Source organism: Dreissena polymorpha, chromosome 1 (genome assembly GCF_020536995.1).
Source record: "Dreissena polymorpha isolate Duluth1 chromosome 1, UMN_Dpol_1.0, whole genome shotgun sequence".
NCBI classification, from domain to species: Eukaryota; Metazoa; Mollusca; class Bivalvia; order Myida; family Dreissenidae; genus Dreissena; species Dreissena polymorpha.
Window position 1 is genome coordinate 13,161,451 of NC_068355.1, and position 15,544 is coordinate 13,176,994.

General features: G+C 35.9%; 2 protein-coding genes across 7 annotated transcripts in view; one reads left to right on the forward strand and one right to left on the reverse strand.

Moving 5' to 3' along the window:
- Window positions 1-15,544, reverse strand: part of LOC127871494 (DNA repair protein XRCC1-like) — a 75,453-nt gene that overhangs the window by 36,851 nt on the left and 23,058 nt on the right. For all 6 annotated transcript variants that reach the window (XR_008045386.1, XR_008045375.1, XR_008045397.1 and 3 more), the window contains exons 7-9: window positions 12,930-13,099; window positions 9,872-10,031; window positions 1,503-1,671 (exon numbers count right to left, since the gene is read on the reverse strand). Coding sequence is in view for 3 of the 6 variants with exons in the window: in XM_052414478.1 (XP_052270438.1) it covers window positions 1,503-1,671; window positions 9,872-10,031; window positions 12,930-13,099 (499 nt within the window). In the remaining 3 variants the exon portion in view is untranslated. The remainder of the gene's footprint in view (window positions 1-1,502; window positions 1,672-9,871; window positions 10,032-12,929; window positions 13,100-15,544) is intronic.
- Window positions 3,448-9,458, forward strand: LOC127871680 (uncharacterized). The gene is made up of 2 exons (XM_052414813.1): window positions 3,448-3,881; window positions 6,228-9,458. Exons 1-2 carry the CDS (start codon window positions 3,719-3,721, stop codon window positions 7,190-7,192), a joined length of 1,128 nt encoding a protein of 375 aa, XP_052270773.1. The 5' UTR covers window positions 3,448-3,718; the 3' UTR covers window positions 7,193-9,458.

Genomic DNA, 15,544 nt, shown 5'->3' on the forward strand with positions numbered 1-15,544 from the left:
CCCAGTCCCCACTGTATTTCCTAAGAGAACTTACATCAGATGAGTGCACCCCTTCCCCAGTCCCCACTGTATTTCCTAAGAGAACTTACATCAGATGAGTGCACTCCTTCCCCCAGTCCCCACTGTATTTCCTAAGGGTACTTACATCAGATGGGTGCACCCCTTCCCCAGTCCCCACTGTATTTCCTAAGGGTACTTACATCAGATGAGTGCACCCCTTCCCCAGTCCCACTGTATTTCCTAAGGGTACTTACATCAGATGAGTGCACCCCTTCCCCAGTCCCCACTGTATTTCCTAAGAGAACTTAAATCAGATGGGTGCACCCCTTCCCCAGTCCCACTGTATTTCCTAAGAGAACTAACATCAGATGAGTGCACCCCTTCCCCAGTCCCACTGTATTTCCTAAGAGAACTTAAATCAGATGGGTGCACCCCTTCCCCAGTCCCCACTGTATTTCCTAAGAGAACTTAAATCAGATGGGTGCACCCCTTCCCCAGTCCCCACTGTATTTCCTAAGAGAACTTAAATCAGATGGGTGCACCCCTTCCCCAGTCCCCACTGTATTTCCTAAGAGAACTTACATCAGATGAGTGCACCCCTTCCCCAGTCCCCACTGTATTTCCTAAGAGAACTTACATCAGATGAGTGCACTCCTTCCCCCAGTCCCCACTGTATTTCCTAAGGGTACTTACATCAGATGGGTGCACCCCTTCCCCAGTCCCCACTGTATTTCCTAAGGGTACTTACATCAGATGAGTGCACCCCTTCCCCAGTCCCCACTGTATTTCCTAAGAGAACTTAAATCAGATGGGTGCACCCCTTCCCCAGTCCCACTGTATTTCCTAAGAGAACTTACATCAGATGTATACACCCCTTCCCCAGTCCCACTGTATTTCCTAAGAGAACTTACATCAGATGAGTGCACCACTTCCCCAGTCCCCACTGTATTTCCTAAGAGAACTTAAATCAGATGGGTGCACCACTTCCCCAGTCCCACTGTATTTCCTAAGAGAACTTACATCAGATGAGTGCACCACTTCCCCAGTCCCACTGTATTTCCTAAGAGAACTTACATCAGATGAGTGCACCACTTCCCCAGTCCCCACTGTATTTCCTAAGAGAACTAACATCAGATGTATACACCCCTTCCCCAGTCCCACTGTATTTCCTAAGAGAACTTAAATCAGATGGGTGCACCCCTTCCCCAGTCCCCACTGTATTTCCTAAGAGAACTTACATCAGATGGGTGCACCACTTCCCCAGTCCCCACTGTATTTTCTAAGAGAACTTACATCAGATTGGTACACCCCTTGATCCAGTCCTCTCAATATTTACTAAGGGTACTTACCCATTGCCCAAGTCACCCAAATATTGCCTAAGGGTACTTACATTAGATGGGTACACCCCTTGCCCCAGTCCCCACTGTATTTCCTAGGGATACTTACATTAGATGGGTACACCCCTTGCCCTAGTCCCCACTGTATTTCCTAAGGGTACTTACATTAGATGGGTACACCCCTTGCCCCAGTCCCCACTGTACTTGGCTCCCATTGCCAGGGCTTGGTCCCTGATCTCTCCTCTCTGGGGATTCTGGTAGCCGCTCAGCACAAATGTGACCTTCTCCATAAGTCTACTAAACTCCTTTACTGGAGAGTCTTTTGGGGGCTCAGCTGCAAAAGAGGATGCCTATATATCAAATACAAATACATTATGTCTTCTTTAACAAAAACCATGGTAATAATTCTGGGTATCAACTGATGCCCAAACCATAAAAATACTGGATGACATCCACATAAAGAATTCATAAAGCCTAAATATATAGGAAAAGTAGGATAAGAAATATACAGCCCAAGTAGGTTTATCCTTTTTTTTTTTTTTTTTTTTTTTTTTTTTTAAATTTTTTTTTTTATATTCAATATCATACATACAATGTAAACATGTATATGATCATACAACATAGTGATTGTACAAAGCAATAAAGTTCAGACATGTTATACAAGATATGCTAATATATATATATATATATATATATAAATATATATATTTTTTAGAGAGAAAAGAAAAGCACAACAGAGGAATAGTTATGAAAAATGATGAGTTGTATAAAGTCGGAAGAAAGCATACTGGACTTTTGTGTTTTTTTGTATATTCACAATGATCTTGTCAGATTGAAAAATAAAATAAAAATAAAAATATAAACAAAACTATTTTAGAGAGATAAACTAACATAAGAGTGAAATGTATATAGGTGGACAAAACATTATGAGAATTTAATCAGATTCCATTTTTGTTCAAAGATTTGTAATGTGTCATTACTAAGGGCTATTTCTCTCTCAATCTGGATTTTTAGTTTAAGACTATGGACAAAACAATTAAAATTTGGTACTTGTTTTTTGTACTTTATGTTTAAGATAAAATATTTCATCAATATAACCATAAAATTCACAATATTATTACAGTCTATTGATTTCAATGAATTAATTCCGAAACTTACATTTAAGAAAGATAGTTTAACGTTTAGTTGATGTTGTTCAAGAAAAGATATTAATTGATTCCAAATAGGTTGGATGTGTTTGCACTCCCAAAAAAGATGTTCTATAGTTTCAATGTTTTCACTGCAGAAGTCACACAGATTTGAGTTAGATAATTTGCATTTAAAGAGATATTTATTTGTAGCTATAATTCTATGGATGTATTTATATTGAAAATTTCTCAGTGTGCTTTCAATAGTTGCTTTATATGGCATGGTAAATATGTGTTTCCAATTAAGTTCATTTTTGTCCAAAAAAGACTTGCCATTTATTTTGGATTTTGGAGTTTTCTGTAGGGTTTTTAATTTGTAGTGTGTAAAATATTTTATTTGTTTTGTTTTTTCTTCCAAGTATGTTTTCTACAAATGTTGTTTGAGTACATGGTGTATTATTTGTATTGATTTCAGATTTAATATGTATGGGTATGCTTTTGATTAGTGTGTAGTACTTCAGAAAATTATTTGAAGGTATTCCGTATATGTAGCATATATTATCAAAAGAGTAGAAATCCTTAATTCTGTAGTCATATAATTGGTCGACATATTTAATGCTTCGTTCAAACCAGTCTTTATAGAAAAACGTCTTATTGTTTGAAGTTATGTCTTTATTGTTCCATAAAATTGTTTTACTGCTGGTTTGGGTTTCTAAGTTATGAGTGACATCACTCCACGCTGATAGAACATCAGACAGAAATATGTTTTCGTTTGCAATTTCATGTAAGATAGTATTGCTGATGTTACATTCAAAGAGTAAGGAGTTACCATATTTTTTTAGGATTTTCTGGTAGAATAATTTCCATTTACTCGTATTGGTATTATCTAGGTATCGTTTAACCCAGCTGCATTTGGTTGCATTCAAGAATGAGTCAATGTTCGTTAATTGGATACCTCCATTTTCTACAGATTGAATTAATGTGGGTTATTGTATTAAACAATAAAACCCAGTTTATTTTAGCAGAAATGTGGACCCTTCAAGGGAGAGTATCTTGGGCATACTATATGTTGATGAACTAGAGTTCTCTTTCCTGATTAAAAAGAGTTAATGCCCATTCTATAAATAGTTCTGAGATCACTTCCTTCCTGGCATTGGATTCCAAGGCTTCAACCTACAGAAAAAACTGAAATTTTTTAAAAATCTACATTCATCTGCAGAGATATAATTAGTTATATTACAAAAACATCTCAAAATGTCTGGAAGAGGAAAACCTGCTGGAAGAAAAAGAAAAGCTCAGACAAACCTGACAGAAAATGAGGAAAAAAGGCAAAGAGATGAAGCTCCATCTGACCATGATGTGCCAGAATTTATCCAACTGCTGGCTTCTGACAAATCAGAAAATACCAACAAAAGAGGTAAATGTGTTGACTCCCAAACATTGATAGATGAATCAAATATTTTCCCAAACAGTTCTTCAACTCAGGTCTATGAATTAAATAGGCCTGAAATGATAAGGTGTGGCGGGGATTCCTTGGGTATTCATGTCCCTGAACAAATACAAATAAAAATCAAGCAAAATGAATACATTAACATTGCTGTTCTTCTCAAAGGAGCCGTAGAACTTAATAACCAGTTCACAAATGCAGTTTTGAGTGTTGATGAAAGTGGAACAATTGTTTCTGCTCCAAGGGCCAATAGCGAAAAAATACCATCCATCGAAAAATGGACAGATGCTTTTTTGATTTATTCCAGCATCTATCTCCAGGCCCATCCTGATCACACTCAGCATATGCTTAATTATATGTTTACAATAAGGGAGGCCGCTGCCAAATTTGGGGGCACAGGGTGGCGCACATATGACGAGCAGTTCCGTCTGCGTCAGTCCAAGTACTTCTCTCCATGGTCAAAAATCAATGCTGACCTTTGGCTCAGATGTTTTTCAGGCAATATTGGTGCCCAAGCAAATCGGCCATTTTCCATTCAACCAAATCTATCACCTCCATGCATTGACTTTAACAAAGGCTTCTGTCAATGGAACAACTGCAGGTTCCGACACGTCTGTGCAGTATGTCAAAGCCCAAAGCATGGCTCTTGGTCTTGTTATATGAAGGAACCACATTTGCATCCACAGCAAACTCAACCCCACAAACCCAATAATTCCTTTCGGGGATCTTACAGGGGAGCATTCAGGTTTCAAAGGGGCCAAGGTCAGCGGTTCAGAGCTCCAAAGCAATAATTTCATGCAATTAGCACCCTCACCAATAAACGTTGATATTTTACAGGCTGAATCTTATGATTACGATACTACAGAATCTCAATTTTTAGTAAAGGGTTTTAGAAAAGGGTTCTCATTAAAGTATGAAGGCCCTCGCATAGCAACTAGTGCCAAAAATCTTAAATCTGCATTAAAACTTCCGGATATTGTCTTGGAAAAGATTAATAAAGAGGTGGAACTGTGTCGCGTAGCAGGTCCATTTGAAAGCAGACCTTTACCAAATCTTCGAATATCACCAATTGGTTTGGTCCCTAAAAAAACAGGGCAACAAGAGTTTAGACTGATCCATCACCTTTCCTATCCAGCGGGCCGGTCATTAAATGATTATATCGACCCAGCTAAGTGTACTGTACAATATACTAGTTTCGATACTGCAGTACACATGATTCAGGATCTAGGTTTCAAGTGTGAAATGTTTAAAATGGACATCAAAAGTGCATTTCGCCTTTTACCAGTGGAACCAAATGATTTTGACCAGTTAGGTTTTGTATTTAATAACTGCTATTACTTCGATAAATGCCTGCCATTTGGATGTTCCATAAGTTGCAACTTATTTAATCGTTTTGCAGATTTACTTACACATATTATTCAAAGGAAAGCAGGCTCTACTTATTTAATCCATTACTTAGATGATTTTTTGGGTGGTGGCAAAAGAAACTCTGGCGAATGTCGACATCTAATGGAAATTTTTTCAGGCTGTATGCAGAAATTAGGTGTGCCGATAGCAGCAGAAAAAACTGAAGGTCCGGTTACAGTACTTACATTTTTAGGCTTAGAACTAGATTCTGACAAGATGGAGATACGTTTGCCACTTCATAAGGTTCAAGAAGTGTTGATTTTACTGAACAACATGCTACAAAAAACAAGATGCTCACTTAAAGAGATGCAAAGTTTAATTGGTGTTCTAAATTTTGCATGCAGGGCAATAATTCCTGGCAGGCCATTCTGTAGGCGGCTGATTGATTCCATTTGTGGTCTAACAAAACCATATCACCACTTGCGAATTAACAAGGGCATAAAACTTGACTTAATGATGTGGAAACAATTTTTTGTGAATTTTAATGGCATTAGGGTTTTTCACGACAGATTCTGGTCCTACAATGATGATGTAGAATTGTTTACAGACAGTGCAGGAGGCGAAGGCATGGGTTTTGGAGTTTATTTTGCAGGTAAATGGATGTCTGAACGGTGGCCAGATGAATGGTTTAAACATGGATATACAACAGACATTACAGTTCTTGAATTATTTCCTATTGTTGTCGCCATTTTCACATGGGGCAAGGAATTGCAGCAAAAGAAAATATGCTTTAGATCAGATAATATGGCAGTGTGCCATATAATAAACAAAATGACTTCCAAATCTGATTCAATTATGGTCTTGCTGCGAAATTTGACATTAAAATGTTTGCAGATGAACATTGTGGTGAAGGCTGAACATGTTCCTGGAGTAAAAAACTCAATAACCGATGCCTTGTCTCGTTTGCAGATGCAAAGATTTTGGACCCTGGTACCAAACGCACATCAAAGCCCATCTATAATGGAACCCCAACTATGGAAAATATTCAACAAAGAGCTGTTAGTTTGATAACAACCAGTGTGTCTGACAGCACAAGAACAGCATATAATCTTGCCATTAATCATTTTAATACTTTCAGGCTTACTTATAACCTACCGGATACATGGCCGATACCACTGAACCAATTTATTATGTACATTTCATACTGCTTTGAAAAGAATTATGCACCATCAACAATCAAATTGTATATGTCAGGTATTAGCTTTGTGCATAAAATCAGGGGATTCTATAATCCATTTAGCAATTTTGTAGTCAGTAAGATGTTGGAGGGTTGCAAACGTTTAAGGCAGCAGCAAGATCTCAGAGTGCCTATATCTCTGGGCATGTTGAACAGATTAGTTTCAGTTCTTCCCAATGTATGTTTTTCAAAATTTGAAACAAAACTATTTACAGCAGTATTTTATTTGGCCTACTTTGGTTTGTTTAGGATAAGTGAATTAGTTGTTTGCTCAAATAACACAAAGGACAGAGCACTTTGTAAACAAGACATCACTTTTGAAGGGTTAAACAATGCAATAATAATTCGAGTTAGGATGAGTAAAACTAACCAAACAGGTCGACCTGTGTTTGTGCGTATTCCTAGCAATCAGGAAACAAGCATATGCATTAATGCTGTAAAAGAATACGTAGCTATAGCCCCTGCCAGATCTGAGCAATTTTTCTGTCATGCCAACAATACACCAATGACAAGATATCAGTTCTCAGCTGTGTTGTCGAAAGCCTGTGCACAGGCTGGTATTTCTTCAAAAGTATTATCACATAGCTTTAGGATTGGTAGAGCAACCGACCTTGCTCTTCAAGGTTACTCTGATGAAACAATAAAACGTATGGGTCGTTGGTCGTCGAACTGTTATTCAGGCTATATAAGAATGTAGGAGTAAAACTTATGAAAACTCAAGATAGCTTGCGATTGCGCCTGTAATTATAACAACTCTTTCTTTGGGTTTATTTTACAGCAGTTTGGCTGGTAGGGGATTCACATATTCGATGGGCAGGGGAACGCTTCCATTCAAGACACAGGGACACGTTTAAAAATTTCACCATTTCCTGGGATGGTCAGAGTGGTTTGAGAGTTGAAGATTTGCATCCAGTAATCCAACTTGGTATGATTAAAGGCCGAACTCCTGAAATTATTTTCCTTCATTTTGGGGGAAATAACATCACAAGTACAAATCAATGTAAAACTATAAGAATAATTAAATCTGAGTTGCAGTATCTTTTCGATATATTTCCTAACTCATTGATTGTTTGGGTATTCATTCTTCCCAGATTATCTTGGACTAGGGAAGTGGTTGACAATTCTTATCAAAAGAAAATGAATTCCAAACGTCAAAAAATCAATCGCACAATTTCAAATTATGTGTTATCTTTTGCTAGGGGTAGGGCAATTTTGATAGAATCAATTGATTTGAGTACCCCAGGAATGTTCCATGTTGATAAAGTCCATTTGTCAGATGTTGGCAATGAACTATTCATCTTCAGTATAGGTGAAGCAATCGCAAACTTTCTTGGCAGCGACATTAAGTTTATTAAATGCTAAGGCCTATAATTTTGGGGGACAAATTGTTACCAATTTGCAGTGGCGGAAAATTCTAGGCCGCTCATGATGGGATGGTGTCACTGTCAACAATTATACATTATTTCACAAGTTAACAATATTTTATATAGGTATGGGTGGTTCTCCTCTCCTTAATATGGCTCCTTTTGGAGATAATCAGTTTTGGAGGGAAGCCATCCTATATTTGGCACATTTCACAAAATTTCATTTCAAAATGTTCATTTTTAAGTTTGCATTTAGATGCTTTGGGTCTGCTCGGACAAAGGCGACCCGAAGCGGATTTATGGAGATAAGTATATACATGGAGTATATACGAGGAGTATTATACACAGTATATATGGAGCTATATATATACTCAGGAGTATAATACATGGAGATTGGACAGTATATATGGAGATATATATATACTGAGGAGTATTGATATTTTCAATGGAGGTTGGATATAGTATATATGGAGCTATATATATACTAGATTATGCGTGGTACATATGTAAAATAATAATAATAATAAATTGTAATTACTTTAAGCAAGCGTGACACCATCCTGTCATTGATGCCTAGATTTTTTTCAAAAATTCCATGTGGCAACTCTTGAAAACCAGTGGAATTCTAACTATCTTTTACTGCGGTCAATAAACTGCCAAAATATTACACTAAATTACCAATACATGTTATTTAACAGTATTCATACAAACATGAATAAAATGACTGTGTACTTTTAATTTTGTTTTGTGTTCTTTCTTACTATGCATTTATGTCTTAAAATAATGTGGGTTATTGTATTACCGGTAAACAATAAAACCCAGTTTATTTTAGCAGAAATGTGGACCCTTCAAGGGAGAGTATCTTGGGCATACTATATGTTGATGAACTAGAGTTCTCTTTCCTGATTAAAAAGAGTTAATGCCCATTCTATAAATAGTTCTGAGATCACTTCCTTCCTGGCATTGGATTCCAAGGCTTCAACCTACAGAAAAAACTGAAATTTTTTAAAAACCCACCCGCCACACCCATTCATGATATTGTTGAATTTCATACTTATTCCAGAAAAAATATTGTTTTGTTGGATGCTTTGTATGAATCCTACTTTCTCTGCGCTTGAGATTTATGTTTCAGAAAACATGCCATGGCTCCATGCACAGGCAACAGTTCCAGATGGTCACCAAAAACATCAAAAAACCTAGACGCTGCTGAGATGCAAGTGTTGCTCAAACCTCTGCAGCAGACCTGGTGACGATTGGATCTGAACACTGATTTCACTGTTGCAAAGACTCCATCACTACCAAAATTTCTTTGGAGAACTGTCTGTGTTTTATGGAGATCATGTGTTTGCTAATATCAAATGCTAAAGATGAATGTGGAAACTGTGTTTGCTTCTATTACTTTAAGCAAGCGTGACACCATCCTGTCATTGATGCCTAGATTTTTTTCAAAAATTCCATGTGGCAACTCTTGAAAACCAGTGGAATTCTAACTATCTTTTACTGCGGTCAATAAACTGCCAAAATATTACACTAAATTACCAATACATGTTATTTAACAGTATTCATACAAACATGAATAAAATGACTGTGTACTTTTAATTTTGTTTTGTGTTCTTTCTTACTATGCATTTATGTCTTAAAATAACTGAGTTCTTTTTATTTTATCAGGCTTACCGTCCCATATGAAATTAAATATTGCTGATTTTATATCGTTAATAGTAGGTTTATCCTCCTCCTCCTCCAATCAACTACACCAACCTTTTTATTTGTTCATAATAATTAAATAACAATGGGTAAACATCAAAAAAGAAAAACATAAATTGGTGAACAAATCTTTCCTGTTAAAACTAAATGTGTCACAGGAAAATATGTCCTGACAAACATAGTGGGACAAATCCACAGATACATGTACAGGGGAGAGACTTAAAGGCATTTTCAAACATATATTACTTCATGGGCACAACAAACTGTAGACATCTGTAATCATATTAACCAAGAAAATCAAAAATTACATTTGGTTTTCTTGAGAGGGGGAGGTTTTTCAGACTTGCTGGAGACACTTGAAGCCACAGAGCTGAGACTGGTGGACTGCTTGGGTAGCTGTGGTCTCAAATTCTCAGACTCATCTGTGTCATCATCACTGGAGACCACGTGCTTCCGCTTCTCTTGAGTCTGGGGTCACAGTACAGATATATATCTTACGTGAAATCATATTCTTTCCCATAAAATTTCAACTTTTCTGAGGTCAGAGTACAGAAATATCCACGTGAAATCCACCAACAAGCATGGAAATGTTTTGATTTGATGATTTTGTTTTAATTGGACAGAGAAATCTGCTAAGTCTTCATCTATTATTGACAAGATAATTAGATTAAAGTATTAATGTTTTATTTTCGACCACAAAATTTTGTAATGCATACATAGTTTAAAATAAAACTATTATGATTGGGTAAGACAACCAATGATATTGCTCATTACAAAAAATATTTTATTGGGTAAACAACCAATGATATTGCTCATTTCAAAAAATATTTTATTGGGTAAGACAACCAATGATATTGCTCATTACAAAAAATATTTTATTGGGTAAGACAACCAATGATATTGCTCATTACAAAAAATATTTTATTGGGTAAGACAACCAAGATATTGCTCATTACAAAAAATATTTTATTGGGCAAGACAACCAATTATATTGCTCATTACAAAAATATTTTATTGGGTAAGAAAACCAATGATATTGCTCATTACAAAAAATATTTTATAGGGTAAGACAACCAATGATATTGCTCATTACAAAAAATATTTTATTGGGTAAGACAACCAATGATATTGCTCATTACAAAAAAATATTTTATTGGGTAAGACAACCAATGATATTGCTCATTACAAAAAATATTTTATTGGGTAAGACAACCAATGATATTGCTCATTACAAAAAATATTTTATTGGGTAAGACAACCAATGATATTGCTCATTACAAAAAATATTTTATTGGGTAAGACAACCAATGATATTGCTCATTACAAAAAAATCAACAGGTACAATATGCTAATCATGCTGCAAAGTGTTATGTGTTGAGCGTTTTCAAAGTTAGAATTTTCAGACTGCTTATAACACAGTAGAATCTGTCATACCTTTACCCCTCCATCCCATTTTAATAATGACTTTAAATGAATCTAAGTAATAACATGTGTCTAAAACAAGAAATGTGTTTGTCAGAAACACAATGCCCCCTATTGCGCCCCTTAGAAGCCATATATTTGACCTTTGACTTTTAAGGATGACCTTGACCTTTCACCACTCAAAATGTGCAGCACTATAAAATACACATGCATGCAAAATATCAAGTTGCTATCTTCAATATTGCAAAAAATATCGCAAAATTTTAACCAAGGTTTAAGTTTTGGGACAAAATGACAGAGTGACAGAATAACAGACAGACAGGCCAAAAACGATATACCCCCAATCATTCGATCCGGGTGCATAAAAATCTAAAACAAGAGGGCCTGAAAGGCCCAAAGTCGCTCACCTGAGATAACAAGATATTGTTGGGACAAATCTTCTCACCAGGTTTCATGTAGATTGGAAAATAAATGTGGCCTCTAGAGTGTTAACAAGGTTTTACTTGAACAATATAAGGAAAAATGCCCCGCCCCCTGGCAGCCATGTTTTTCAACCAACCGGCATCATTTTTGAACTCTTCCAAGATATTATCCAGATAAATCGTCTGACCAAGTTTCATGGAGATCAGACAGTAAATGTGGCCTCTAAAGTGTTAACAAGATTTTACTATACAGTTTAGCCATATAAGAAAAATGCCCTGCCCCTTGGAAGCCATGTTTTTCAAGCAAACATAATTATTTTCGAACTCATCCAAGATATTATTGAGATCAATCTTCTGACCAAATTTCATAAAGATTGGACAATAAATGTGGCCTCTAGAGTGTTAACGAGGTTTTACTAAAGCCATACATAGCAATATAAGGAAAAATGCCTCGCCCCTGGTGGCCATGTTTTAAAGCAACCAAAACAATTTTGGAACTCATCCAAGATATAATTGGGACAAATCTTCTGACCAAGTTTCATTATAATCGGAAAATAAATGTGAGCTCTAGAGTGTTAACAAAGTGTTACTATAGCCATATAAGGAAAAATGCCCCGCCCCCAAGGTGGCCATGTTTTTCAACCAACCAGCATCATTTTTGAACTCGTCCAAGATATTATTGGTATGAATCTTCTTACCAAATTTCATGAAGATCAAACAAATGTGGCTTCTAGAGTGTTAACAAGATTTTACTTTAGCCATATAAAGCCATATAAGAAAAAATGCCCCGCCCCATGTTTTTCAAGCAAACGTTACCATTTTCAAACTCATCCAATATATCATTGAGACCAATCTTCTGACCAAATTTCATGAAGATTGGACAATAATTGTGGCCTCTAGAGAGTTAACAAGGAAAATGTTGGCAGCGCACAACGCACAACGGACAAAAAGCGATCACAAAAGCTCACCATGAGCACAACGTGCTCAGGTGAGCTAAAAATGACTCCTTTGTCAATTAGATCTGTAGAAAGAAGCGGGAAACATGTATCCCTGACTTTTAATATTCATGAAACAAAAAAAAAACAAAAAATGCACTGACATATTATTTTAATTTTTCAAGAATTGTTTAAACATCTGATAATCTGCTTCAAATTAACTAATGGGTAAATTGACTGACTTATTTAATACACATTTATTTGATTTTGTTTAACTTCATATCTGCTCACAAGAAACATTGATACATTAAACTGCCTTTTTTTTCAAATTTCATCATTATGTTTTCAGTCATATCAGGACGGTCCGTTTACCTTTTTTAATTTTTCCATGTTTCTCTGGTTTATCATAATTGTGTTCATACTATACCCAGTAAAACTAATACCTTAGGACTAATCCCCACACATGGAAGGTGGCGGTCTGGAAATCCTCACATTGGTAGTAAAGTGGTCTATGAACTGAGCAAGTCAGACCTGTCTTGGGCACAGAATGGTCAAATCTAAAAACCCGTACATAACAATTCTCTTACAGGGGTGCTTATTCTGGTTTTGGAAGACCCTGCAGCCACGGATGCAGTTGCAGGTAGTGCTGCTCCTGATGATGATGGTGATGGTGCAGGCCGAGGGGCTGATGGTTTTGGAGATGTTTCAGTAGGGACACTGTCTGCTAGCCTCGAGGCAGCCCTGACCGCTGCAGCCCCTGAGATAATGATTATATCAATGATTATAACAGTAACAACCCAGTCTATACAATATAGTATATACACATTCATATTAATGTTAGCACATCTTATATTGGCATAACTTCTAATGAAATGTGAATGATGTTCATTTCACTTAATATTTGTTTCATATTAAGACCAACTCTGTCGTATTAAGACCATCACTTAGGTAGGTAAGTGATTTTGATGAATTTTTTACTACTTGTAGAGTGATAATAAATTTATGCTGATAACATTAAAAGACTTAATATAATTTTAATTGGAACCAATTCTTATATTATAACTTATATTATAGTATTACTAAAGCAATTTAAATAAGGGGTGGGGGCTAAAACATTTGATTTTTTAATTCACAATTATATTGTGTGTGTTTTCTGTGACACAAACAATCTGTTCACTCAGATACAAAATAATAAAATACTTGCAGTCTAAGCATGATGTTACTCTTAATATCACCAATTTGAGTCCAAATGTTTATTAGGAAATCAACATTCACATACCAAAAATAATACTATAAAATATAATTAAAATTTAAAAAACTCCCTCATGCACACTTATTGATAAACAAGAGCACCGAATAACCGGTGCAAATGCTCGGCTGCGGGTGAAGTTTTGAATAAATGAAAACTTGTCAGAATTATTTTAATTTTTTTAGAGGTCACAGTGACCTTGACCTTTGACCTAGTGATCAAAAATGGGTGTGGCGTATAGAACTCATCAAGGTGTATCTACATATTTAGTTTCAAAGATGTAGGTGGAAGCACTTTGACTTCCACTTTGATTTTAGAGCCAATGTTAAGGTTTTAGCATGGCGGACGGCGGATGTCGGGCGGCAGATGCCGGACAGCAGACACCGGAAGGCGGACAACGAGCTGGCTATGACAATACCTCGGATTTGCTCCAAAAACAGACGAGCTAAAAATGACTTAAGTCTTTGATGTAATTGACTAGCTGGGGATCTATCTAGACAAAGTGGATTATAGCTCAAGGCATGTAGAAGACATTAAACAAAAGGGCCAAGATTGCCCTGAAGTACTCACCTGAGAATCGTCAAAACTTTACCTAATGACATATTTTTTGGAAACATGATAAGGATTAAAAGTTGACCTAGTTTTATCAAGATATAAATTCTGACCATGATTTGACCTGGTTCCCTTGTTTTAGAATGCACATGAGCCATATTTGAACTCTGCATAGATATTGTCAAGAAAAACATTCTGACCATGTTTCATCAAGATTGAAACAAAGATATAGCTTCTTGAATATTAAAAGGCTTTAAAAAAACATTTGATATGGTGACCTTGGTTTTGGTCTTATGTAATTCATATTCAAACTCCGTGGAGATATATTTTCAAGATTAATGTTCTGAGAAATGTTCATCAAGATTGGACGATAAATGTTTATTCTTGCTCAATTCATACATATATTTAGCAAAATGAGAATATGTCTAGTTGAAATATTCTGCCATGTTTATGAGAATGTGATATTTACTAAATAGGGACAAAAATATCAAATCAAACAAGAGCTGTCAGAGGACAGCGCGCTCGACTATTCAAGTGCTTGACAGTATAACGTAAGCCATCATGGGGTAATTGTTCAAATTATTCAATAAGGTCAAGGTAATAGTTCAGGCATATTTTCCACAATCTATTGAACATTTGTAAACACATAAAACAAACTAACAAGATTTTATTTAAAGTTTGATAGCAATAGCTTGGGTGGAAAGTTTGGACCGTCCTTCAAAAATAAAGTAAATAAATATTTGTTGTCTGTTTTTTTTAACCATGTTTCAAAGAAAAAAATATTTTTTTGGGGTTTGGTGCGGGGGGAGGGTTGAGAGGGGGGTTTAATGTGGGGTGTAGTCATTTATTAGATGATCTTTAAAAAATAAAAAAAAGGAAAAAAACATTGGGGGGGGGCAGGGATTCTGGGTTGCGGCAAGTTATTGTTGTTTTGTCAAAGTATTAATAAAATCTGATCATAAATAAAGATGTTATGGCAATTTAACTAAAATTTACTCTTGACCTTTACAGTAAAGGTCATTCAAAGGTTAAGGTCAAATTGAACTTGGCAGGTACAGTACCCTCATGATAGTAAGAAAATATTTGAAGTTTGAAAGCAATAACTTTAATACTTTAGAAGTCAAGTGGATCTAAACACAAAATTTAACAAAATATTCAGATACTAAGACAAAAAAGGGCCATAATTCTTACAAAATGCTTGATACAGTTGTCTGCTCTTGTTTAAAGATTGGGGTCATGTTGGTAAAGAAGTTTTCAAAATATGAAAGCAATATGTCAAGGAGTATTGAAAATATTTGAGGTGGTACGCAAGCTTTAACATAGATTTATCAATAATATGCATATTCTAAGTGCAAAAAGGGCCATAATTCTTACAAAATGCTTGATACAGTTGTCTGCTCT

Bases quoted from the DNA above. Each gene is read 5' to 3' on its own strand.
- LOC127871680 (XM_052414813.1), top strand. From the start codon at position 3,719: ATGTCTGGAAGAGGAAAACCTGCTGGAAGAAAAAGAAAAGCTCAGACA. The intron at 3,882-6,227 runs GTAAATGTGTTG...TCTCGTTTGCAG, and splicing joins AGAAAATACCAACAAAAGAG to ATGCAAAGATTTTGGACCCT.